Source organism: Takifugu flavidus, chromosome 22 (assembly GCF_003711565.1).
Source record: "Takifugu flavidus isolate HTHZ2018 chromosome 22, ASM371156v2, whole genome shotgun sequence".
Lineage (NCBI taxonomy): Eukaryota > Metazoa > Chordata > Actinopteri > Tetraodontiformes > Tetraodontidae > Takifugu > Takifugu flavidus.
Window position 1 is genome coordinate 353,191 of NC_079541.1, and position 26,810 is coordinate 380,000.

At 51.9% G+C, this 26,810-nt stretch overlaps 4 protein-coding genes across 4 annotated transcripts in view; 2 read left to right on the forward strand and 2 right to left on the reverse strand.

Annotated features, from left to right (window-relative positions):
- Nucleotides 1-671: 671 nt before the first annotated feature.
- Nucleotides 672-15,281, reverse strand: ptprr (protein tyrosine phosphatase receptor type R). The gene is given in 17 exon segments (XM_057023041.1): nucleotides 672-1,490; nucleotides 1,555-1,668; nucleotides 1,733-1,887; nucleotides 1,956-2,066; nucleotides 2,173-2,310; nucleotides 2,705-2,784; nucleotides 3,371-3,455; nucleotides 3,556-3,745; nucleotides 4,322-4,429; nucleotides 4,785-4,897; nucleotides 4,969-5,013; nucleotides 5,016-5,090; nucleotides 6,922-7,029; nucleotides 7,254-7,403; nucleotides 7,473-7,586; nucleotides 12,852-13,162; nucleotides 14,385-15,281. Coding segments are annotated over 17 exon segments (2,061 nt in total). The 5' UTR covers nucleotides 14,461-15,281; the 3' UTR covers nucleotides 672-1,402.
- Nucleotides 15,282-17,461: 2,180 nt separating this feature from the next.
- LOC130519528 (tetraspanin-8-like) lies at nucleotides 17,462-20,012 on the forward strand. The gene is made up of 8 exons (XM_057023042.1): nucleotides 17,462-17,689; nucleotides 18,399-18,587; nucleotides 18,668-18,742; nucleotides 18,820-18,915; nucleotides 19,093-19,200; nucleotides 19,282-19,311; nucleotides 19,382-19,465; nucleotides 19,613-20,012. The coding sequence occupies exons 1-8, from the start codon at nucleotides 17,630-17,632 to the stop codon at nucleotides 19,751-19,753; spliced, it is 783 nt and encodes a 260-aa protein (XP_056879022.1). The 5' UTR covers nucleotides 17,462-17,629; the 3' UTR covers nucleotides 19,754-20,012.
- Nucleotides 20,013-20,357: 345 nt separating this feature from the next.
- On the reverse strand, nucleotides 20,358-25,184 carry rab21 (RAB21, member RAS oncogene family). Its single transcript, XM_057023045.1, has 7 exons — nucleotides 24,590-25,184; nucleotides 22,638-22,697; nucleotides 22,110-22,217; nucleotides 21,913-21,976; nucleotides 21,751-21,805; nucleotides 21,590-21,678; nucleotides 20,358-21,491 (listed from the first exon to the last, which is right to left on the reverse strand). Exons 1-7 carry the CDS (start codon nucleotides 24,725-24,727, stop codon nucleotides 21,352-21,354), a joined length of 654 nt encoding a protein of 217 aa, XP_056879025.1. The 5' UTR covers nucleotides 24,728-25,184; the 3' UTR covers nucleotides 20,358-21,351.
- Nucleotides 25,185-26,083: 899 nt separating this feature from the next.
- LOC130519525 (leucine-rich repeat-containing G-protein coupled receptor 5-like) overlaps nucleotides 26,084-26,810 on the forward strand; it is a 13,457-nt gene continuing 12,730 nt past the window's right edge. Inside the window, exon 1 of the mRNA XM_057023040.1 lies at nucleotides 26,084-26,810. This exon is cut by the window's right edge and continues 89 nt beyond it. Within this exon, the coding sequence (XP_056879020.1) occupies nucleotides 26,658-26,810 (153 nt within the window). The 5' untranslated portion in view covers nucleotides 26,084-26,657.

A 26,810-nucleotide genomic window follows, 5' to 3' on the forward strand; every position in this document is an offset into this window, starting at 1 on the left:
GGAGCCCAGATGTTGGGGGGGCAGATGTGTGTGTGTGTGTGGGGGGGGGGGGCAGATGTGTGTGGTGTGTGTGTGGGGGGGGGCAGATGTGTGTGTGTGGGGGGGGGCAGATGTGTGTGTGTGTGTGGGGGGGGGCAGATGTGTGTGTTGTGTGTGTGTGTGGCGGGGGGGGGGCAGATGTGTGTGTGTGTGTGGGGGGGGGCAGATGTGTGTGTGTGTGTGGTGTGTGGGGGGGGGGGGGCAGATGGTGTGTGTGTGTGTGTGTGAGGTGGCTGCCCTCAACGAGCCCCAGGTGACCCGGCGCCAGGTGACCTGACCTGCTTTAAAAGGTCAAGGGTCACACACGCTCCTCCAGCCCAGCTGCATTTGACAGACAGTAAAAACCTCGACTATGATTCAAAGATGAAGCGATGCGACAAAAGCTCGAGTCATTTCTGAGGGCGCCACAGGTGACTCCCAGACACAGGTGACTCCCAGACACAGGTGACTCCCAGACACAGGTGACTCCCAGACACAGGTGACTCCCAGACACAGGTGACTCCCAGACACAGGTGACTCCCAGACACAGGTGAACAGCTGCAGAGACCAGACTGACTTTAAGCTAACGTGAACAGACCATCGATCAGCTCTGAGACCATTCAGGAAAATACTGACAAGCACAGACGAGCAGGTCATTAGATCAAGGTTACATTTAATAAAATAGTGCCGTTAGCTCAGGTAACCAGTCACATCATGAACATTCATCTACGAACAGGAAAGCTGCAGCTTATCTAACACTGGATGCTAACACTTAGCACGTGAGGCTAACAGCAGCCGCACTTGGTGCCCACAGTTAAACCATGTTTAGGTTGTTTGGCGTCTTCAACCATGGAACTACTGAGGAGCCAGATGAGTGAAGCAGACGCCGCTCTGACGTCAGCGACGCCGCTCCGACGTCAGCGCAGAGCTGCAACAGTGGACTGGATTAATGTTTGCTAGCCAGGCTAACACTGCGGCCTGTGGGTCAGCCAGCGCTAACAGCTAACAGCTAACAGTCGTCCAGCAGGTTTTCCTGCCAGATCATCAGAAAATCGCTGTAAAGTCACAGAAAACACGACGGATTGCACCATCACTTTGTAACTGGTTCTACGTTTCCATGACAACAGAGGCGACGGGACAGTTTGCTGAGTTCAAAACGGCGTGTTGGACAGGTGAGTCGGCACATTCCTCCGGCTCCTCAGACGATCCGCTCAACACGCCGAGGAGGAGGAAGTGCAGAGGACGGACACATCCCAGTTCCCTCAACAGGCTCCTCCCCCAGGCCCGACTGGGTGTCCATCACACGTGGCGGGCCGTGTGCAGAACTATGACCTCATCAACCACGGGCTCAGGTCCAGGTTCTTCTCGCTGTGGCTGGACCGGCTCACTGGCCCGTTTCTGCAGCCGCTTCGTACAGACTCAGGGCGTGATGGACAAACTCGTACTGCTCCCCAGTCTGGATCATCCCCCCCCTGCACAGAACCAGTCGGTCAGCGGGACTGGAAAACGGCGTCGGGAAGGCTTCAACGCTCTCACCTGTCGGCTCGCAGCTGGCAGGTGATGCTCAGCACGTCCACCACGCCCTCCAGCTCCAGCTGCCGACAGCCTATCGTCGTGGCGATGAAGCAGCCGGTCCGGCCGATCCCGGCGCTGCAGAAGGCAGAGGATTGTGGGTAAGCGGGTCAGGCGGCAGCGGTGGTGGGAGCGGGCGTACCTGCAGTGGACCACGACCGGGCCCCCGCCGGCCGCCCGTCTGTCCGCCTCCACGTCGGCCATCAGCTGCAGCAGCGGCAGCGTGGAGTCGGGGGTCTTGTGGTCGGGCCAGGACGTGAACCAGTAGTGCTGCAGGACACGGGTCTGGTTCCCACACTGCAGAGTGCAGACGCTCTGGTTAGACGGTGACCCGGGTCGGCCCGAACACACACACGTCCAGGTACCTTCAGCGTGAGGCTGCGCGTGCTGTAGTGCTCGCACTCCCTGAGCCCGCTGACCAGAACCTCCACCTTCCCGTAGATGCCTCTCTTCTCGGGCCAGTACAGAACACACTTCTGCACAGACAGAGCTCAGTTAGTGCGGCTGGACCAGAACCCCGTTCTGTTCACCAGAACCTTCACCTGCGTGAGTCCATGCGGATTCTCACGTGGAAACGCTCACCTCGTTCTTCTCCTTCAGCTTGGTGATCATGACGATGGCGGGCGCCTCCTCCTGCCACGCCATCTGCCAGAAGTCGTTGACCGTGTTCACCATCGGACCCTGGGTGGCGATGAACGCCCTCTCGTCACCACGGTAACCCTGGGACACAACAGCGTTAGCATCCTGCTGCAGCTGTCGCCGCGTCCCTAAAACTCGCCATCACTTCAACGTGTGTGTGTGTGAGGAGGCGCTTGGTGTCGAGGGTTCTACGTGGTTCTGGACGTGTTCGGGTCTTCTGCTCGATTGCACAACAGGATGAGGCGGTTTGTTTCTGTCAGAAAAACGGTTTCACTGCGACTTCCTGACAGGAAGCCGGTCTATTGTACAGCACACTTTCACCGTGCACGCGCGTGTGTGTGTGTGTGTGTGTGTGTGTGTGTGTGTGTGTGTGCGTGAGCCGACATTCCACCCGACTGAGGTGATGATGCGAGCCCATCAGCCTCGCTCCTGTGACATCACCACCGCTGCTGCGAACGCTCCACAGGTGACTCACACGTATGTAGTTGGCGTTGATGTAGGAGCTCAGAGGGTCGTTGAGGCTCTTTGACTTCAGGACGACTCTGGAATGAGGGTCTGGAAAACAAGGACATCACACTGCTCAGCCTGGAGAGACCAGGGCCACATCTCTAATCAACCAGGAACCAACTGGGTCCCGGCTGGCTCGCAGTTCTGGCCGAGTTTGTCTTTAAACTCAGTCCAAATATTATTAGTTCTGCACCCGCAGAGACAACACACACTGGACGGAGGAAGCAGCATGAGGGACAGGTGAGCATTCCTGGCTCCTGATTGGCCGGAAGGAAGGAAGGAACACCCACCCGTCACTTTTGAACCAATAAACCCGCCCACTCTGAAAAACACGAGGAACAATTATAGCGTGCGCGTGTGTGTGTGTGCGTGCGCGTGTGTGTGTGCGTGCGCGTGTGTTACGTAACGTCTTAATCAGGCCGAACGTTCCGGCCGCTGTGAGAACAAACTGTTCTGAGGAAAATCTATTGTGCGAGACTTTGTGTGCGTGTTGGGCTGAGAAGGCAGGAGCAGCGCCGGGATCCGTCCAGGCTCGTTCCGACGCTCCGGCCCAGCCACTTCCTGCTATTTCAAGGTGACGGCAGGTATTTCTACATGATGGCCGTCGCCCTGACGACGGGCAGACTGTACTCACTGGGCAGGATGGTCTTGTACCGGTTCTTGGTCCCGTGGTTTGGGATGTCCAGTTCTTTGGGATCGATGAAATTCATGGGGATTTCCTGAAACAGTCAGTAACCATCAAGTGAGTGGGAGCCAGTCCCCCCGGGGGCCAGCAGGGGGCGCGCCTCCGCTGGATCAAGGTTCTGGTGTGTGTCTCACAGCAAACTCGGCCTGCAGCTTGTGCGTGTTGTTGACGAGGTCGTGCACTTGCTGGCGCGTCAGGGGCCGACTTGCCGACAGCAGGTATTCCCTGGCAGCGGCTTCTCTGGGGGTTACCACGGCAACAGTCATGGGTTCCACCGAGCCCAGCGCAGACATGTCCAACACCAGAGAGACGTTGGAGCCCCGTCTGGAGGAGACAACAGAGCACCATCAGGCCCCGAGCCCCATCCTGACACCTCCAGCTAAACACAAGTGAAACAAGACCAAGAAATATGAGGCCTGATCTGTGTGTGTGTGTGTGTGTGTGTGTGTGTGTGTGTGTGTGTTTATTCCTCCTCATCTAAATGCTGATTGGCTGTCACCCAGACAGGAGACACACACACACGTACAAAGAAACCAAGAAAAACATCCTGTTCTCACTCTCAGCCCTCCAGCTTCCGTCCTGTTTGGGCCTTAAAGGCTTCACAGGCCTCAGCGGAGAGCCAGGGAACTGAAGCGCCCGAGAGGCCCGAACCCACCAACTAGGACGGAAGAGTTCTGAGATAAAGTCTGACAGGCTGGACCGGGAGCGGAGGAGCCGATAAAAAGGTTTTCTTTTCAGTTTTACAACCACTTAGAAGGAAAATGAACACAAACACTCTTTCACCAGCTCCTCGCAGGCGGGGGGGGGGTGGGGGGGGGGGGGGGCATTAGTGCAGAGGTCACACACACACACACACACACACACACACACACACACAGGGTCTGGAGGGCAGGAAGTTACCTTTCCTGAAGTCCTGCTGCAGGTTTCATCTTGAAAGGGGAGGGGCAAAGCTTCAGGTCGTGGTTGGTTGTTATAGCAACGCTGCTGTCAGCGAGAACTGGGACAGGCCTGGATGGAGAATCACAGAATCACCGCTAAATTAGCTGCGAGCACCAGCTCAGAATGGTGCCGAGGTCCCGATCACTTCCTGTCTACAGCAGGTGGCGCTGTGGCTTCAGAGTAGCCGATAGATACACCAACCCTGGACTGGGTTTACTGGTGGACCGGTCTGGACCAGCCGTCTGTTTGGCTGGAGCAGAACCAGCAACAGAACAAACACAAAGACGCTGCCAGACAGAATCCAGTCGTGTTAGCTGTAGCATTAGCTGTAGCACTGCTAAGCTAATCAGCTAACAGCTGAACTCGGGACCCTGAACTGCCACGACCTCCGTCCTCATCGTGTGTTAAATTTGTACCGACTGACCTGGACACAGGGGGAGCGAGGTGGCGGCAGGCTGTGATTGGCTGCTGCTGGGGGGTGGGCGTGGCTACAGCTGGCGGGAGCGCAGCTTGGACCATGCTTCCTGATGATGGAAGCTGAAGGCAAACACATTGTTACCACAGATGAGAAACTCTGAACTGAAAATAACGTGTTGTTTATTGCTGACCTTGGTGCCCTTTGACCTCTGAGCGGAGTCTGGGGGGGCCAGGGTCTCAGGTCCTGACCGTGGCGCGGCGCTTTTACCGCTGTGTCAGAAAGTTGAACCTTCTCCTTCAGTCGGTACAAAACCTGGAGGTGATCGAGAGGTGTTGGGGGAGAACAGCGGCCTGGACACAGCTGCAGCGCCCCCTGGTGGACAGGTGCTGCACAAGCACTCATGTCTCAGCTCAACCAAATGATTCTGTTTGAATATTCAGGTCTGTGTCAGTGACCTGACTGGAGTTCAACCTGCAACCCCCTTCGGAGGAAAGGGGTGTGTTTATTGAGCAGATGCCACCTTCAGAGGTGTTTCCCCTCTGACGCAGCACTCACTGTTCTTTACTCTCAACATGTCTGTCACCCTAAAGCTCAGCATCAGGCATCCTAACATCTGCTCAGCATCAGGCATCCTAACATCTGTCAGCATCAGGCATCCTAACATCTGCTCAGCATCAGGCATCCTAACATCTATCAGCATCAGGCATCCTAACATCTGCTCAGCATCAGGCATCCTAACATCTATCAGCATCAGGCATCCTAACATCTACTCAGCATCAGGCATCCTAACATCTGCTCAGCATCAGGCATCCTAACATCTGCTCAGCATCAGGCATCCTAACATCTGCTCAGCATCAGGCATCCTAACATCTGCTCAGCATCAGGCATCCTAACATCTGCTCAGCATCAGGCATCCTAACATCTATCAGCATCAGGCATCCTAACATCTACTCAGCATCAGGCATCCTAACATCTGTCAGCATCAGGCATCCTAACATCTGTCAGCATCAGGCATCCTAACATCTACTCAGCATCAGGCATCCTAACATCTGCTCAGCATCAGGCATCCTAACATCTATCAGCATCAGGCATCCTAACATCTACTCAGCATCAGGCATCCTAACATCTGCTCAGCATCAGGCATCCTAACATCTCCTCAGCATCAGGCATCCTAACATCTCCTCAGCATCAGGCATCCTAACATCTACTCAGCATCAGGCATCCTAACATCTACTCAGCATCAGGCATCCTAACATCTGCTCAGCATCAGGCATCCTAACATCTGCTCAGCATCAGGCATCCTAACATCTGTCAGCATCAGGCATCCTAACATCTGTCAGCATCAGGCATCCTAACATCTGTCAGCATCAGGCATCCTAACATCTATCAGCATCAGGCATCCTAACATCTGCTCAGCATCAGGCATCCTAACATCTATCAGCATCAGGCATCCTAACATCTGTCAGCATCAGGCATCCTAACATCTGCTCAGCATCAGGCATCCTAACATCTGCTCAGCATCAGGCATCCTAACATCTGCTCAGCATCAGGCATCCTAACATCTCCTCAGCATCAGGCATCCTAACATCTGTCAGCATCAGGCATCCTAACATCTGCTCAGCATCAGGCATCCTAACATCTGCTCAGCATCAGGCATCCTAACATCTACTCAGCATCAGGCATCCTAACATCTGCTCAGCATCAGGCATCCTAACATCTGCTCAGCATCAGGCATCCTAACATCTACTCAGCATCAGGCATCCTAACATCTGCTCAGCATCAGGCATCCTAACATCTACTCAGCATCAGGCATCCTAACATCTGCTCAGCATCAGGCATCCTAACATCTCCTCAGCATCAGGCATCCTAACATCTGCTCAGCATCAGGCATCCTAACATCTATCAGCATCAGGCATCCTAACATCTATCAGCATCAGGCATCCTAACATCTGTCAGCATCAGGCATCCTAACATCTCCTCAGCATCAGGCATCCTAACATCTGCTCAGGAGGAACAAAAGTCAGCAAGATCACAGGATCAATGGGATTGAGCGTTTCTTGCTCGCGAGCGCCCCCGTGAGGACGACCCGGCGCACTGCAACACCCGTAAACACACGGTCTGTGTGGTTGTATTCACATATTACCATCAAGCAGGTGGTGATGATGATGAAGATGGTGAAGAAGAGGACGAGTGCATAAAAACCTTCTAGGTTCCACACGGGGTCCCTCTGCCCATCCTGCAGGACGTTCTTCTGCAGGAGACAGAATGATTAAAGTCGCGGCGGCGTCCAACAGACACGAGGACAACAGCTGTCAGGAGACAGCGACTGTGAGTTTGGCCTCCTGGAGGCTTTGGGTTCGTTAGTGCTGCGGCCGCGGCCTCTCTGGACTCCTCCAGAACCTATGAATCCTCCACATCTGTCCCCCGAGCAGCAGCAGCCGCTTCCTCCTGTGGAGCTCAGCTCTGAACACAAACCTCTGTGGAGATCTCAGTGATGCCCCAGTGTCCCAGGTGTTGGTGCAGGACCCTGATGTTCAGGGCCTGGATGACCTCCTCGGCGGGGCGGAGCTCAGAGAGGCCCGGCCCGGCGGAGGACACGAACAGCTCGATGCCGTTCTTCTCCTCCTGGAAGAGAGGAGCACGATTCCAATCATCGTTCCACAGAGCATCAACGTGGAGGAACGCGCCTCTTACGTTCAGCCTGTGGATGTGGACTTGTCCCGCAGCAACACCCAACGCTGCTGCCACGCCTTCCCGAAACCACAGAAGAAGACTGACGTTCAGCCTCCTCACATCCACAGCCAGGACCTGCGGACAAAGTTCTGCGTTGGTTCTGCAGCTGATTGGACCCCACCTGCTCCCAGTCCTCACACATTTAATATGCATGAATATTAACGTCAACGGAGAAAATTAAAATGCTGAAAGCTTTTAGAAATGACATGTGTCTTCATCATCATCATCATCATCACGAGGAGGAACAGCCTTCTTCTCCTGGACCACTGATCTGGGTTCAGCTGAGACGCACCTACTGACACACACAAGGATGGTCCAGAACAGATGTCCCCTCAAGCATAGGAGACAGGATGTACAGCACACACACACACACACACACACACACCACACACACACACACACACACTAATCTGGCTAATGTGGAGCACTTCCATCCCTGCCTGTTTGGACACCCAACAGCCATCATGACACCTCTGACCTCTGACCTCTGACCCGACTCAATCAATTCAGATCATACAAATCAAAAACCAGTGAAAACAACCAGCAGCCATCAAACCTGTCAGCTCCATGATGCTGGAAGCACTGGTGTCGTCCTCCAGCCTTCAGTAAACATCTGGATAAACCACCAGTAAACATCTGGATAAACCACCAGTAAACATCTGGATAAACAACAACCAACCAGCTTCTCCTGAAATCCCGTCTGACCTCAGCAGCTCTTCATCCGTCGTCCAGCTCAAACCCGACTGGTGCTGCTGCTCTGGTTGTTCCCATATTAAATTAAGTGGCAACAGAACATGTTGTTTCATCCATTAGCAGCCTCCCACACACACACACACACACACACACACACACACACACGCACACGCGCACGCACACACGCACACACACACCACACACAGAGACACACACACACGCACACACACACGCACGCATGCACGCACGCACGCACGCACGCACACACACACACAACACACACACACGCACGCACGCACTCACACACGCACACACACACACGCACACACACACAGAGACACACACACACGCACGCACACACACACAGAGACACACACACACGCACGCACACACACACACGCACGCACGCACGCACGCACGCACGCACTCACTCACACACACACGCACACACACACACACACAGAGACACACACACACGCACGCACACACACACAGAGACACACACACACGCACGCACACACACACACACCACACAGAGACACACACACACACGCGCACACACACACACACACACGCACGCACGCACGCACTCACACACGCGCACACACACAGACACACACGCACACACACACACGCACACACACACACACACAGAGACACACACACACGCACACACACACACGCGCACACACACACAGAGACACACACACACGCACACACACACACACAGAGACACACACACGCACACAGAGACACACACACGCACACACACACACACGCACACACGCACCACACACACACACGCACACACACACACACACACAGCTTATCTTATTATCTGTGTAACCGTCTGCTCTGTTGAACAAACTCATTTTTTCAGTCACGAAAACAAACATGAAAACCAAGAACACGTGAGGAACACGCGTGTGTCCATCACCGCTCAGCTTCACGTGCTTGGCCACCATGTGAAAGCAGCTCATAAACTAAAGTTCTGGTTCCTTGAGATGAACCAGATGATGATCAATTCCCAGTTTTCCCTTTAATGTAAACGTTAAAAACCAGTTCAAACGAGTCATTTAGAAAAAGAATCTTACCGTGCAAACATGTGACCAGCCTGAAGATCAGAGGTGAGGACCTGGAGCAGCGGAGCCGGGAGAGCTTTCACTCCATTTCCTGATCTAACCTTCCATTAGAGCTGAACGCTGCCGCCTGATTGGCTGCCCGAGCTAATCCCATTATCCTGCTGGACTTCCTGTCAGGATCAGGCGCTATTTCTGTCCCTGTCCCTCCTTCAGGCCAAAACATTCATTTATTGGTGGCGTCCCACCACAAGCAGGTTCTCCTGCTCTTGGCTCTCGCTCTCTAACGCCTGATAATGGACGACGGCGTGGTTCCCCCCCGGCTGTTGGTGTGTGTCCCCACGCCGCTTCTACACACACCTGGTTTCATTCAGCAGCACCTTTCATGTCACCTTATCTCTGTATGACCGTCGCTGGAAGCTCACCATTGTTAGCATCAAGCTAACATGTTGAGCTGCTGTAGCCCCGCCCACACACACACACACACACACACACACACACACTCTAACTGGCTTATAGGGGATCTGATTTGGACCAATCCGGTATCAGAAGGGTGGAGGTGGGTAAATGGTTCTAAATCAACCTGAACAATGAACCAGCAGCAGCAGTGAAGTCATAACAGCTTTTGAAAATAAGGAACGCTGGACGCCAACGACGCCATTGATCAGGAATCATTGATCCTGGAGGTCAAACATCCAGGAGGATCATTCACACACGACGGTGAGTTGAGCTGCATCTCTGCAGGGGAAACGTGAGCGTCACGTGAAGCTGAATGAGACCACACACACGTGCACGCACACACACACACACACACACACACCACACACACACACACACACACGCACACACGCACACGGCTGAATGTGTGAGTTGATGTGAGGTCAGATTATTCACACTTGACTTGTTTCTTTGGGGGAAAATCAGTCAGTTCCTGCTTTGATGTTCATTTAGTCAACAACTAACTTGTCTCCATGGCAACAAGCAGCTAAACAGGTACGACTTCAGCATCTTGCAACCATCCCAGCTGTTCATGGTCCTCTTCTGAAGCATCACAGACCTGCTCCTCGTCCTCCTCCGGAGGCACCGCAACAGTCAGCAGACATGTCAGAACCACCACGGTCAGAACCACCACGGTCAGGACCACCATGGTGAGAACCACAACGGTCAGAACACCACGGTCAGAACCACCACGGTCAGAACCACCATGGTGAGAACCACAACGGTCAGAACCACCACGGTCAGAACCACCACGGTCAGGACCACCACGGTCAGAACCCCATGGTGAGAACCACAACGGTCAGAACCACCACGGTCAGAACCACCATGGTGAGAACCACAACGGTCAGAACCACCACGGTCAGAACCACCACGGTCAGGACCACCACGGTCAGAACCACCACGTCAGAACCACAACGGTGAGAACCACCACGGTCAGAACCACCACACGGTCAGAACCACCATGGTGAGAACCACAACAGTCAGAACCACCACGGTCAGAACCACCATGGTGAGAACCACAACGGTCAGAACCACCACGGTCAGAACCACCATGGTGAGAACCACCACGGTCAGAACCACAACGGTCAGAACCACCACCACGGTCAGAACCACCACGGTCAGAACCACCACGGTGAGAACCACCATGGTGAGAACCACAACAGTCAGAACCACCACGGTCAGAACCACCATGGTGAGAACCACAACAGTCAGAACCACCACGGTCAGAACCACTACAGTCAGAACCACCACAGACAGAACCACTACGGTCAGAACCACCACGGTCAGAACCACAACAGTCAGAACCACTACGGTCAGAACCACCACGGTCAGAACCACCACAGTCAGAACCACAACGGTCAGAACCACAACGGTCAGAACCACCACGGTCAGAACCACTACGGTCAGAACCACCACACGGTCAGAACCACCACGGTGAGAACCACCATGGTGAGAACCACAACAGTCAGAACCACCACGGTCAGAACCCCATGGTGAGAACCACAACAGTCAGAACCACCACGGTCAGAACCACTACAGTCAGAACCACCACAGACAGAACCACTACGGTCAGAACCACCACGGTCAGAACCACAACAGTCAGAACCACTACGGTCAGAACCACCACGGTCAGAACCACCACAGTCAGAACCACCACAGTCAGAACCACAACGGTCAGAACCACCACGGTCAGAACCACCACGGTCAGAACCACAACAGTCAGAACCACTACGGTCAGAACCACCATGGTGAGAACCACAACAGTCAGAACCACCACGGTCAGAACCACCATGGTGAGAACCACAACAGTCAGAACCACCACGGTCAGAACCACTACAGTCAGAACCACCACAGACAGAACCACTACGGTCAGAACCACCACGGTCAGAACCACAACAGTCAGAACCACTACGGTCAGAACCACCACGGTCAGAACCACCACAGTCAGAACCACCACAGTCAGAACCACAACGGTCAGAACCACCACGGTCAGAACCACCACGGTCAGAACCACAACAGTCAGAACCACTACGGTCAGAACCACCACGGTCAGAACCACCACAGTCAGAACCACCACAGTCAGAACCACAACGGTCAGAACCACCACGGTCAGAACCACCACGGTCAGAACCACCACGGTCAGAACCACCACGGTCCGCTCTCCCTCAGCTTGCAGCACCTGATTGTTCACCCAGGAAACTTTACTGAGGCTTAAAAATGCTCTCAAGCTTCCATCAGAGGCTCCTCAGTGACAGAATGCAGCAGCCTGGGGGAGAGGTCATGTGACCAAGCAGGAAGTGTATTAACACAGAAAAGTGTTACGCAAGCCTCCATTAATAAAAAGAGCTGACACCAGATGGAAGCCTGGTGGAATCAAAGCCATCACAGAAGACGGGAGCCTGCAGCTTCAGAGGTTCAGCCTGACTCTTGTTTCCATGAGACCTTTCCTGCCCCCCCCCCCCCCCCCCCAGACCACCAGGCTGCTGCTGGATGCTTCATCCATTCCAGTCCATCTGCTTTTGCTTTAGCTGAGCTGGGTCCACTGGGTTTATTTTGTGTTGTGTCATGTGCGCTGATCCGATTTTCCATGTGAGGGGCTGAGAGAGCCTGAAGCCCTCCAGAGCCTGGATTCATGTGTTCATCCATCTCATCCACCCGCCTGTTTCTCAACATCACCCTGAAGGTCACTGCTGCTTCACTTATGTAATCACCTATTGTGAAGGTAAGTGGGTCTCTCTCCCTCTCCAGCGCAGTCACCCGTGTTGCTATGGTAACCGAGTTGCTGCAGCAACAGAGGAGTCAGCACATCCTTGTCCATCATTCATTTTGTCTGCTTCCAACCTGTGGCCCCCTTCAGGAAGGAGACCTTCTCTCAGGAAGACATCCTGCCCTCCTCAGCTCCCCTCAGGGAGGTTCACGCCAGCGTCTGATGGAACCACACGCAGATGTTTTCAAGTGTGCTGCAGTTTCTGACTCCATTTAAAGCCAGTATCGACCAAAGCTCCCGGAGCTCCGCTCAACCGTAACAGCGCGTCCTCACAACCAGCCAATCAGGAGGCAGAGTACTCACCACGGTCACCAGGTGCCGTCCTGACACCTCGCTGGTCTCAGGCTGCACCTGCTCATGTGGCCGTGCCAGCAGATTGAGGGCTGCCTGCCCACCATCAATGGGCTCCTGATCCAAGCCGGGCTCCTGATCCAAGCCAGGCTCCAGGAGAGCAGCTGGCGTCCATCTGGCTAACGGAGCAGGGCGAGCCCGACGGTGGTGGCGGAGGTGCTGCGGGCGAGCTTCTGGAAGAGCATCCTCGCCACGTGGGCGGTGGAGATGGGGAGAGTGGCGAGACGGAAAGAGATGGATCCCACGATCACCAGAAGAAGCTTCTGAGGAGAAGAGAGCAGAGAGGTTGTTAGGGCTGATTTTTGCTCCACATGCAGGAGACGTGGTAACGTAGTGAAACGCCATTTTCTGGCTCATACGGGAGCCAACAGTGATCTAGAAACCAACAGAACCATGAGGTTCCTCCCAATTAAAGGGGAGAATCCCACAGCTGAGACACTGAACAGCTCCTCCAGAACCGGACTGCATAATTCATCTTGAAGCTTTATTTATCCTGCAGCGAAGGCGTCTATTTAAAGACGACGCGCCAGCGTCCGCCGCTGAGGAGACGCTTCCTTCCTGTGAGGGATGCTGAACCCTGAAGGTGAAGCCTCTGCTCCTGAGGTGAGCTGAGCATCACCTGTGCACCAGCTCTGGTTTCCAGCCCGTCTCGGGCCAGCAGCATCACAATCAGACAGGACTGAACAGATAACCTGGTTAAACATCTCCAGGCTGATGGTGAAGACTGACCCGTGCGGACGAGTTCACTCTGGTCTCACACAGATGAATCATTTTACATGTAAAGAGTAGAAACACGTGCACGAGCCATTTCCTGACGTTGTGCCTTGTCTGCCCACCGTGCATGGTTGGGTTGGTCACCACTGGTAATGATGCATTGTGGGATATTTCCTCCACAGCTGGTGTGTGAGCACACACACCAGGACCGATGGGAACTGAACCAACGTGTCTAAAGCTGCCGATCTCGTCCACAGTCCAACGCAGTCCTGCAGGGACAGACCCGACCCAGCCGCCGTCTGGGGGACGTCTCACAATGATGCAATAATGGAGGCGGCAATTAATAGTTCACAAGAGACAATTAATGTCAGCCTGGCGTCTGATTGTGCAGCTTCACAACAACAGGGAGCTTCAGCTGTGATCAATATTTCATTAAAGCACCAGCATCAAAGCTCCTTGAGCCCAGTCCCAGGACTCATAAACACCAGGGTCCAGTCTGCTCCAGCGGCGCCATGTCGCTCCTGTCAAGTCCTTTCACACATACATGTGCAAATTTAGCGTAAATTTAGAGTATTTGGGATCAACTCACATACGGAGGGAGGATTTCAGCCTCCAATGTCAATATTTTCAACGTCGCCACTGTTAAATATCCGAAACGGGTCGGTTCCCGTTTTTAGGAGCAGAAGAAGGCTGAATGGTGCATTTGGCCAGTGCCTGGCGTGCGTGTGCGTGTGCGTGATCAGAGGCGACATGCAAACAGCAGAGCCTCACCTGTGATCAGCCACTGTGTCCATATTAAAGCCAGTAGCCCCGACATGGCGCGCAGCCCTCCTCTTCCTCGGCCCATCCTTCCTCTCAGCTCAGCTTCACCTTCTGTCGCCGAGACGCATCAAGAAAATGGACGCGTCGCTGTCTCCGTGACGGAGGCGCGCGCACAGCCGCGCGGAGGGTCGCACCTACACCGACCGCTCGCGACGGCGCTTCCCGCCCTGCGGTGTCCTGCTGCGGCCGGCGGCGCGAGAGACGCCGCTGATGGGGAGGAAACGGGGGGGGGGCTTGGAACCAGCAACCTTCGTCTTTTAAACATGAACAATTACAACGAAAACAATACACGCAGGTTTCCTTTAATTAACTAGTTTTCACCTCTAGCTAAAAGCTCAGTATTCTCTAGTTTCTTCTTTCAAATCCCTTAATTATAAAACTGGGCTTCGATAACAGAGAACAGATAAGGAGGTCCACTTTAGGTTCTGTTGAGGTAAAAAAAAAAAAAAAAAAAAATCGTATTAATAAGAGAAACTAACGAAAGTGTCCGAAACATCTTGGCGGTTCTGCGGGTGTTCGGACCCAAAATGGCGCCCGGAACCGTCCAACTAATAATGTTCAACGTGACGGCAGATAGGAAATAAATATATTCCACAGAAGTACAAGCGGCTTGGATGTGCAGATATCAGCATATTTTCTTTCAGATGCTTCTATTTTCGTTTGACTTGATGGCAGCAGATTAAAAACGAATTAGGTCATTCTTTGACTTTCTAAGGTCTATTTGATTGTATCATTTTTCATATCGTATTTTCGTTTATTGTTGATAACGTTACTGCGCTTCAATTAAAGCTCTGCTTACCTTCACTTTGGAGGCCTGTGGTGGCTTTAATGCTCTGCTGCTGCTGCCTGCCTGTCTGTCTGCCTACCTGTCTGTCTGCCTGCCTGTCTGTCTGACTATGCTGTCTCCCTGACCAAGATCCTCACCTGGGTTCTCACCAGTTTCTCAACAGTTTCAAAGGTTCTTGGTTCCAATAAAACGCTTTTAGAACATTATCATCCACTGACTCTTCTAGTTAATCCACATTTGTTCCATCAAGTTTTCAATATTTTAAATGGGATCATTTCCGTGCTTGTTATGACGTCTCTTGTTTGATGTGGACTTTGGCGCCCTCTTCTGGTCAGAGTCTCCCACAGCCAAACCACGTGACAGAATTCAGCTTAAAAACAGTTTTCCAAGAAAAATCTAATGTCCAGAGAACAGTATAGTGATAAACTGTACAGCAGAACATTTTAATAAAAGGCTGTCAAGACAATTCAGATACAAACCTTTTTCATAAAAATAACATTGTTTGGCCATTGACCAGCAGACCATCAGCCATGTTAGCTTGGATGTTAGCAGCAAGCTAACTGTGTCAGCCTAACTCACTTGTGCTGCTGCAGCGTGGGGTCAGACTCATGAATAGAGATGCAGCATCGTGTATCGTGATCCAACAGCTGGAGCAGCCTGACAGTCACCTAAACACTCCTGACAGTGACGCCAACAGGCGGAGGACGATTCAGGCACAGTTTACAATATTTACACAATTTACACAGAAAGACAAAAGTGTTTACATCAGGGAGCTGCATTCTTAGAAACGTCTCTTCAGGGTGGAACAAATGTTGAGTTGATATCTGTTCCCGGTTTCCAACTGTGTTAGGGGCTAGGGTTAGGTAAGGGTTAGGATTAGGGTTAAAGTTAGGGGTTAGGGTTAAAGTTAGGGGTTAGGTTAGGATTAGGGTTAAAGTTAGGGGTTAGGGTTAAAGTTAGGGGTTAGGGTTAGGGTTAGGTTTAGGGTTAGGTTAGGTTTAAAGTTAGGGGTTAGGTTTAGGGTTAGGGTTGGGGGTGGCATTGAGCTCTGCTCTTATATTGTTTCCACTTCAGGGAAGCGATTCTGTGGAGGCCTCGAGACCACTTCCCTGATCTGGTATTGGACCAAAAATCCTTCAGAATCTTAAAAATCTGTGAGGAGCTCAATGGTCTGCTCCCATTAAAGAGCTGGAATTCCCAGGTCTGCATGTGATAAAAAGAATATTTGTATCTGTTTATTCGTGAACATGTCTGCTGGAGCAGAAGGAGACACTCTGAGAGAGGCCTTGCTCACCATCTGGTGTCCTGACGAGTGAGGACATCCCATTAAGAGTCCGGTAACCCAGTTTTGTCTTCTACACTCTGATAATCTTCTCTGGAATCCATCCAAGAGTTCCCGACCTTAAACACGGAGCACATTCCTGTGCAGTAACCTAACACCAGCTGTTAGCAACACATGCAGGAAAAGCTCGTTCCTGCCGTCTTAGCGTTTTAAATCTAACATTCTAAATTCTCAGATCATGTATCAGCCTTGTCCATGTTTATCCTCGCTCTTCCCAACAGCGAACCTGGGATTTATTGCCTTTTATTTATTTATTGTTTGAAGGGCCTTGAAAGGAGCAGGGCCAAGAGGCTTTGGGACCTCTCCCACCCTCCCTTTATCCGCCCTCTACCAACGACCTTAAGATCATGATCTCTGAAACTTGTTAGGCTTTAAGCTTCCTGTCCGACCTCAAACATGATAATATCAGGAGCAGAAGGACCTGCTCCTCTAACTGGGATCATGGTCCTGAATCTGCCGCCTTCGCCAGCGACCCTGGCGGCTCTGAAGCAACCGCGGAGACTCATTTCCCGGAGGTTTCGTTTCTGGGGAAAGCGCCGCCCGTTCCAGACCCCGCTGACACGGTCGGGAATGCTCCCTCTCTGGCCCCGCCTCCGCCCCTGGCCCCTCCTCCGCCCCTGGCCCCTCCATGGTCCCTGGCCCCTCCTCCGCCCCTGGCCCCGCCTCCGCCCCTGGCCCCTCCATGGTCCCTGGCCCCTCCTGGCCCCTCCTCCGCCCCTGGCCCCTCCCTGGCCCCTCCTCCGCCCCTGGCCCCTCCATGGTCCCTGGCCCCGCCTCCGCCCCTGGCCCCGCCTCCGCCCCTGGCCCCTCCATGGTCCCTGGCCCCGCCTCCGCCCCTGGCCCCTCCCTGGTTCCAGGTCGAGCGGGGCCCTGTCCTCACTGGAACTCCCCTTTCTCTCAGTTCACTTTCGGGAATCTCCGCCCCGCCTCCGTCCCCCGGGCTCCCCTGTCACATAAAAGCAAGTCACCGCACTTCGTCTTTGATCTCGTCTCTGTCGTCGGGCTCTGTGTCTCGTCTCGTGAGCAGTTTTGATCTTTTGTCCCGTTTCTCCTCGCGCGTGCACCATGGCTCAGATCAACTCGTGCCTCAAACGCGTCTTCATCGTCTTTAACATCTTCTTCGCGGTGAGTTGACGCTTAAAATGGCGCCTGTTTGTTCTGGAAGTCCCGGACTTAAAAGTGCGCAGTGACCGTGAGCGCGTGTCCGCGGCCAACTTTGTGTCTTCCCGTTTAAACTGGACTTTAAACGCGCACGTTTGTCATCCACGCGGAAAAAGTTTTGGGAAAGTTTTGTGACTCTTTTGGCCCTTAAATGGACCTGATTTGGGTTGGACGCCATCTTGTGTAGCTTTACAGCTTTAATGGGGACTTTTGATACACGTTTAAAAGAGAACACCTGAACTTCCCTGAAACACACTTTAAAGGAAGTTAAAACTATTAAAGCTCAAATTCAGAAGTTCTTAATCAGGGTTAAATGAGGCTCTTGCTCACATCTGAGCTGAAGAAGCGTCGCAACTTTTGGTGTTTTCAGTGACGCAGATTCAGAAACGGCCCAAATCTTTTATCTACATATTTATAAAAACCGTTTTCACGATCAACGTTCATCTTTATAACTAAAAAGACGTTTTTAAGGATGACCTGGACGGTAAAAATAATTGAATAGTAAAATACAAAATGTTCTGACGTCAAAGTGACGTGACGTCATAGTGGCAGTTGCAGTTAGATAAATGACTCGGCGTTTTGGCCTCTTCACCTGAATCAAACCTGCAGCTTCTCCAGTCAAATGTGGTGCGGTGGCTCTGGGCCGGCGGTCTGAGGCTGTGTTGTGTTCCAGGTGGTGGGGGCGGTCATCCTGGGGCTCACGCTGCTGTCCCAGGTGGTCATCAGCAGCCATGGGGGAGACCAGGTCGAAGGCCGCACTGCCGGCCTCATCATCCTTTACATCATGGGCAGCGTTACCATGGTGATCGCCATCCTGGGAGCCTATGGGGCGCACAAAGAGAACCGAGTGTGTCTGATTGTGGTGAGTACAGGCGCAGATCCCGGAGGAAGACCGGAGTTCCACAGAACAGCTGTTCACCTGTGTCTTGCTGTCTTGGGCAGTTCCTGGTGTGTATGGTGATCGGGAGTCTGATCACACTCCGTACTGGGATCCCTGCTGTCATCGCCCGCTCACAGGTGGCCACGCCCCCTCGCCATTCAACTGACTCGCTAGCAACCTCAGGTGACTGACACGTGTGTGTGTGTGTGTGTAGATTGAGGGCCTGTTGCGTGAGAAGTTCAGCGAGCTGGTGCCTCTGGACAAAGCCCCGTCAGATGTGAGGGACATGGCTGATGAGCTGCAGAAGGAGGTGAGGCCCTTTCAGGACCTTTGGGGACCTTTCAGGACCTTCCCTCTTCAGACCAGAGCCCCTCTGATGGGAGCAAACTCTGGGTCTGTGGGACATGGACAGGCCTGTTGAGCAGGTTCCGCCAGATCTTTGCTTCCATTTGTATCTCCATCAGCTTTCTTCTTCTGTGGTGTTCAGCTCCACTGCTGTGGCCTGTTCAGTTACAAGGACTGGGAGGAAGAGATCCCAGACTCCTGTGTGTGCAGAGACGACACGGAGAGCGAGTGTCAGCAGATCAACTACAGGGTGAGACGTGCACACAACGCACACACGCACACACACACACACACACACGGCTTTAAATTCTAACCTCTGTGTCGTGTTCAGATCTTGATGTCACAGTCCATCTACAGCAAGGTGAGTTCTGGCACTTGTGTTTCTCTTTGTTTGATGATGGCGTCTAAGGTCACGTGACTTCCTGTTGCAGCCCTGCTTCCCCATCATTGTCTACTTCGTCCTGCTGTTTGCTGACATCATGCTCGGTGTGATCTTCTCTCTGGCCGTTCTGGCGGTAAGACTAAGATGTTGCATTAACTAGTTGTCATTTTTGTTGTAACCTGAGATTATACGTTGAACAAAAAGCAGGAAGTGACGTCAACGGTACCTTAGCTTGATCCTGTCGGCGCACCTTTTGCTGACTCCTCCCCCTGTCGTGCAGATTCTGGGCGTGACCCTGTCGTCCATCATGCTCCACCAGATGAGGTACCCGGCCCGAGCCCACGCCGTCCTGACGTTGCCGGCCATCTTCACCACGGCCCCGCCCAAGTACCAGGAGCTGCAGTCTGCTCCCCTGTACTAGCGCTCCTGGAGGAGCCGGAGGGTTCTGGTGGTTCTGGGAGTCCTTCAGGGAGTCGCTATGCAACGCCTCGGCTTGGAGGTCTAAAGACTTGTTTGTGCTGCTTTGGCCATAATCAGATGTTTTTCTATTGTGATGTTTTCTGTTCCGGTACCTCGATGATCAGCAGTCTGGGCTCAGAATATTTAGATGAGGGAACTCTTTTTCACCTTTTTCTTGTTAATGTAACTCCAAAGATTTAATTAAAAAAAACTAAAACTGATTCTTGACTCTTTCTGGAGCTCATACTGGGTCCAAGGTAACCAACAAATGGAACCTTTGATTGGACGACCCGGAACGTGGCTGCTGCATATTATGGGGTTGAAAAGTGGGCGGGGTCAGTGATTAATTATCCAATCAGGAGGGGAGCCGTCACTCAGGACTCATGGTCAGCCTGGACCAGAACCCCAAGGCTGTGTTCCCAGTTCAGCACTGGGTTTGTATCTACGCCGGGTCCCACCTGGGCTCTGTGAGCCGGTTCTGCTCGTCTGTGAACCGGGCCGTGATGACGGACGAATAAACGTGAATGTTTGAGACAAGAACAGGGACAGGAAATGAGCGCGACACCTTTAAAGCAGAATTTCTGTATTATCTTTACAAAAGCATCAACACCAGCAGTTTTCAACATTACATTTCCAAAGTGTGCTGATTTTATTCCTTTAAACCCACATTTGAAACCGATGCGTTACTCTTGTGCGTCCAGCTGCAGGAAGCAGCGAGGAGCCACGTTGCTGCTCTAACGAACCTGTTTCTAACTTCTGGATTTACAGGAAACGTTGCTGATTTTCCCTCCATTACAATTCAAACAAAACAGGGAAAAATGACGGCCTCCACTTTTCCAGTGACTCTGATCATCTTCAGCCGGACGGGAAAGAACAGAAGAGCTCAGATCAGAAGTTCACTCCAGACAGTCACCGTTCAGCTTTTTAATTCTTTAAAAGAAAAACTTCCACAGAAACCAATCATGCCGTTTTATTTATGTGAGAGTGTGTGTGTGTGTGTGTGTGTGTGTGTGTGTGTGTGTGTGAGGAACAAAAGGATGAAAGCAGCTGCTCAACATTGACAAACACATTCGGGACTTAAAGTATTAGTTCGTTAATCAATAACTTATCAATATTTAAACGTGTTAAGTCATTTAAGTAAATGTTGGCGAAAATCATGAAAATTGCCTTATCTGTTGATTTTTCTTCAGTTTGTATGAACTTTAGGTATATGTAGCAAGTTTATGGAGATTTCCCGGAATAAATAATAAATGCTAATTGAGTTTGTAATGGAATCATCAACCACGCAAACAGCAACAAGTCTTTGATGTTTACTCAGGTTTTCTAATTTCTCACCCTTCGTGAACAAAAACAACAGAAATTGATAAATGCTTCTAATGGTTTTACTGCAGTTTACTTGCAGTCCAGCAGAGGGCGCACTGTTCTAATCAATGCTTGTTTGTGTGCGTGTCCTGTCAAACTCTTTTCAATGGAAGGCATAACACTAAATGATGTCACATGTTCTTCTGCAGCAACAACAGAAGTGTGTGTGTGTGTGTGTGTGGTGTGTGTGTGTGTGTGTTAGCCAGAGGAGCAACACCCCCCAGCAGGTGCAGCCTGTGGCTCATCATCAACGATCTGGACGCCCCTCCTGTTGGATGTGGACTGGCTGGCTCCGTTTCCCTTCATCCTCTCCTCGGCCTGAGCCGTCTCCATCATCCCTGACAACAGACATCCCAGCTCAAACACAACTCTCCCAGCAGGAAGCTCTTCTCTGAAGGAGCTCCAGGACAGCGACGTCACTTCCTGTTTGTCTTACGTTTACAGAGATCCAGGAAGAGCTCCTCGATGCCTTTATTCAACTTGGCTGATGTGTAGTAGTGTTTGGCTCCCACCGACTCTGCGTAACTATGACAACACACCGTAACTGTCACCATCATCATCATCGCATCATCATCATTGCATCATCATCATCATCACCTCTCAGCTTCCTCCACTGAAACATGTCTCTCTTTTTCCAAGTCGATTTTATTCCCTGCAGACAGAAGAAACAGACTTAGTCAGCTTTGACCACAACGTGTGTGTGTGTGTGTGTGTGGGTGTGTGTGTGTGTGTGTGTGTGTGTTGGCACCCATAACTCACCTACTATACATAAACAAATGTCATTGCCCAACATTTTCCTCAGTTCCTTCACCCAGTTCTTCACCTTTAAACACAAACAGATGGAACAGGAGTGTGAGGAAGCTCAGCAGGAGCGCACGAGAGTTCGCACGAGAGTTCGCACGAGAGTTCGCACGAGAGTTCGCACGAGAGTTCGCACGAGAGTTCGCACTCGTCACCTTCTGAAAGGAGTCTTCGTCCGTGACGTCGTACACCAGGATGGCGCCGTTGGAGTCTCTGTAGTAGATGGGACCAAGCGCGTGGAAGCGCTCCTGACCCGCTGTGTCCTACACACACAGGTATAACCCTACATAAGAGGGGGGGTGTGTGTGTGGGGGGGGTGTGTGGGTGGGTGTGGGTGTGTGTGTGTGGGTGTGGTGTGTGTGTGTGTGGTGTGTGTGGGTGTGTGGTGTGTGTGGGTGTGTGGGTGTGTGGGTGGGTGTGGGTGTGTGTGTGTGGGGGGGGTGTGTGTGTGGGTGTGTGGGTGGGTGTGTGTGTGAGTGGGTGTGTGTGGGTGGGTGTGAGTGGGTGTGTGTGAGTGGGTGTGTGTGAGTGGGTTGTGTGTGAGTGGGTTGTGTGAGTGGGTGTGTGTGGTGTGTGGTGTGTGTGTGAGTGGGTGTGTGTGTGGGTGTGTGTGGGTGTGTGGTGTGTGTGTGGGTGTGTGTGTGTGTGTGGTGTGTGTGTGTGTGTGTGTGTGTGTGAGGTACCCAGATGGCCAGATTGACTCTCTTTCCTGTGATGTTGAGCTTCTTGGTGAGGAACGATGCCTGCAGAGATAAATTGGGATTATTGATCAATCCTTGCAGATGTGACTGTTACTATGGTAACGAGCAGCGATACCGCTGCCACTCCTGACAACGGTTACTACAGACACGGAGCAACTATTCACATATTTGTACTATTGTACTAAAGAATATATGAAAACGCAACTGGAAGTCAAAGCTGTGGTAATCGTGCACGCGCACATGCACGAGTGTTGTCATGACGCCGTGTCAGATTAACATACTTTGTTCTTTAATCTGAGCTGATGCTGCTCACGTGTCACTAAACTAAAAGGATTTACGCAGAAATCGAAACATTAACTCTGCCGGGAGGAAAAAACAACAGTTACAGCTGTGAAAACACAGAAAGTTCAAAGGTCAAAGGGCGTCTGGGTGAACGTTCAAGGACGGCGTGATTTAGACATCCAGGACAGACGGACGGAGATAAAGACACCAGACAAGATGTCCTCACTCTGATAGGAAAACACGTGTCGGTCCTCCAATGTAGCATGTACAGGAACACACACACACACACACACACAGGATCAGTGCTCTTCATGGCTACAATCCCACAATGCACCAGGAGGAGGACCAGGGCAGAGTGATGCATTCTGGGAGTTGGTCCCTCTTCCTGGTCTGTGAAGGGATCAGCTGGATCCGATGTGACCGGCTTCCCTCTGGTCATGTGACCGCCCTGCTGGTCATGTGACCGCCCTGCTGGTCAGCACTTACATGACCTCAGCTTCATCCTCCCATCACACACACGTGCACGTGCGCGTGCACACACAGGGGTCTTCACTGTGCTACCAACCTATTTCCTTTATCAGTTCCTTTCATCCCAACCATCATTTTAGGGTTGTTTGGTGACGGGTTATGACATCACTAACTGACAGTTTATAGTTACTAAATCAGACGGATTGAACAGGTTTGAAAATAATTCATCAATATTCCGTCCTGAAGTTTCCAACGTTAAGGATGCAGGAGCTGAAGAAACCGACAGGCAGTGAACGCAACGTTTCCAACAGCAGGAAGTGGCTGAAACGCTGCCTCTCACTTCCTGGACTTCAGACCCACGACAGCAGTCGGCCGCAGCACTTTCACACCCGCCCCGATTCCACCGGTTCCACCGATTTCACACACGTTTAAAGCGCCGAAGTCTGACAGAACGGCTGCACATGTGACCAGGCTGAGGACACGGCGCCTGACTGGGCTTCCACGGTTCCGACTGGTTTTCCACGGTTCCGACTGGTCTTCCATGGTTCCGACTGGGCTTCCACGGTTCCGACTGGGCTTCCACGGTTCCGACTGGGCTTCCACGGTTCCGACTGGTTTTCCACGGTTCCGACTGGTCTTCAACGGTTCCGACTGGGCTTCCACGGTTCTGTCCGACTGGTCTTCCACGGTTCCGATTGGGCTTCCACGGTTCCGACTGGGCTTCCACGGTTCCGACTGGTCTTCCACGGTTCCGACTGGGCTTCCACGGCCTCATCAGCACCAGCTACCAGCTCGTTTTAAGCTGAGGCTGTTTCAGGCTGTAATTAACACCTCCTGCAGCAGAACATCAGAACCTGGAGAAGGTATCTGGCACCATCCCCTCTGGTCAGACCCATCAGACCCGTCAGCAGGTCGGAGCAAACCGTCTTCCTCAGCATGTTAAATGGTACCGGGTTATTTAATACAACTAACTAAAGGCCTAAAGGTCACACCTGGGGGCAGGTGGCCTCTGACCCCGCTCCCCCGGCCCGGCCCGGCCCGGCCCCGGTGGTGCCGCGGGGCCACACAGCAGCTCCTCCGAACATCTCCTCAACCCTCCGCAGACATGGCTCCAGTAATCGGACCCATTGGCGGTCATGGCTCGGAGCCAGCCTGGCCTGGAGTCGCGACCCAGCGGCTCTTACCTGTAGCGTTGTGATGTGTTTGTCGTTGAACTTGTTCTCGCAGTACCGAAGGACCAGCGACGTCTTCCCGACGCAACCTTCCCCCAACAGCACCGCCTTAAACGAGTAGGTCTTCCCGCTCGCCCCTGCAGCCGCCATCGCTGGTGGACTGTTCTGGAGAGGTCCACGGAATGTCCAAAACAAGCTGCGCGGAGTTCGGGGCTGCTAATGCTAACAAACCGCGTCGGAACCGAAGTCCTGCGTAGCTCACATCAGCTTCCGTCTCTGGAAAAACAGCTCAAATCAAGGCGAAACCGCCTCGACAGCATAAGAGAGGCGCACTGGCATCGACGCGGAGCTGGAGGTGGCGCTGGCGGCTCTCACGGTTCGGCTGACGGCCGCTTCCACCGATACGTTTGCTGCTTGTTGCCCAACTAATGGCGTCTGTTTCAGCTAGGAGTTAGCCGGCTAGCGCTTCCGAAGATCGTCTGTGCTATGACTGATGGTCCACTACTCCCTCTAGTGCGAAGTGAAAAATCAACTCCTTTTTATCTAGCACTTGCTCTTTCCCCTGATAAATCATGTTTGTTCTGAAGTTATATTATTAATCACTACTTATTCACTCACAAGCAAGAACACGATTTTATTGCTTTTGTTGTTCTTGGACCATAAGCGCAGCCTGGATGAAGCGGCGAGAAGTACGGCAGAGTGAGAGGTCTCCTCAGCTTTCTCCTCTTTGCAGCATCACATGACCACATCGCTGCCTGGCGCGGCCCTCGGGTCTGCTGGGGGTTTCTGACGTTTCCCAACAGACAAAAACATTGTTTAATATGATTTAAACTGTGTCGTTTGGGGGAAAATGAGCACAATTGGGAATGAATGGAGGCTGATTTACACGAATGTTATTAAATAAGCATGTGACGGTATGTGTTCTTGTTTATTCCAAGTTTTAAAAGAAGAAACAACTACACTAATAACTACAATGACAACAGCAACAACGAGATTAATAATATTAATGATAGCAATACATTATCAGATGTGGGAATTATTTGGACAGCGAATTAAGATTCATTTCTTCCTTAGAATATTCCTAACAGGTTAAAAAAAACATAGTAAAGGCACAAGCGCATATTGTAGACTGATTTATCTCAGTGTAGAAACAAAGAACAGTTATTTTCAATGAAGTTATTTATTTTTATGACGTGATTTATTGACTAAAATGGTCGAGATGTAGGACCACGAGTTCACCGCCAGGCGGCAGTGTGCGACTGAATTGAGAGTATTGGCATCATATTTGGATTAAAATCTATAAAATTCAAATTTAATTATTGGATACTGGATATGCTATAAAAATAACAATAATAAAATAATAAAATGGCATCCAAGACAGACAGAAATGGCATTTTTGGTAGTAAAAACGGAGCATTTCTATCAGTTTAAATCATTTCTAATGAACTGGTGTCATTAAACTGGTAAAATGCTTCACGACAGCGGGAATCTGCTGGGATTCCTCACGAGTTTGCTGGTTCTTGACAGATTACAGATCTGTGATTAATCAACTCCATCATTGACAATAATAGTTGTGGAATCCGCTCAGATAAGAAACAAGAACGTTACTCTTCCTCCCAAAAAGTAATAAACTACAAGAATGAGAATCTTTCAGTAATCTTCTCGTTCTTTTACTCTCTTAACATTTTCCTGTTTGTCTGGAATTGATTTTTTTTAATGGTTAAAATTAACTTTGATTCTGAGTTTTTGTATCAACACAGTGAAACACTGCTGTGACCCCCCTCCCACACACACGCACACACACACGCACGCACACACTCCTGCAGTGTTGAAGCACGCGTGCAGTCTGGAAAGCGACCAAACTGCAGCCTTCAACTCGAAGCACCTGAACTTTAATTTCGCCGTTTAAACCCGGATTAAGTTAATCTGATCAGGTTCCGGAGAGGTCGCAGCGCCCTGAAACACACCCTGATCCGGATCCCAGGCTCCGGCTTCTCTCTGCCTTCTCAGGATTTTGAGGTATTTTGGGGAAACTTTTGTCCACAAACTTGAGGCTCCGGGGCGCAGCAGCAGCGGAGACATGCCGGGGTCTGCGGCTCTCTTGGCCGCATTTGCTGTCTTCACGGCCGCTTCCAGGAGCTCCTGGGTCGGCGCGGAGATGCGGAGCTCCACGCTGCCACCGCCGGGGGAGACCTCCGGGGACCGAGGCGGCTGCCCTGGCCGCTGTCGGTGC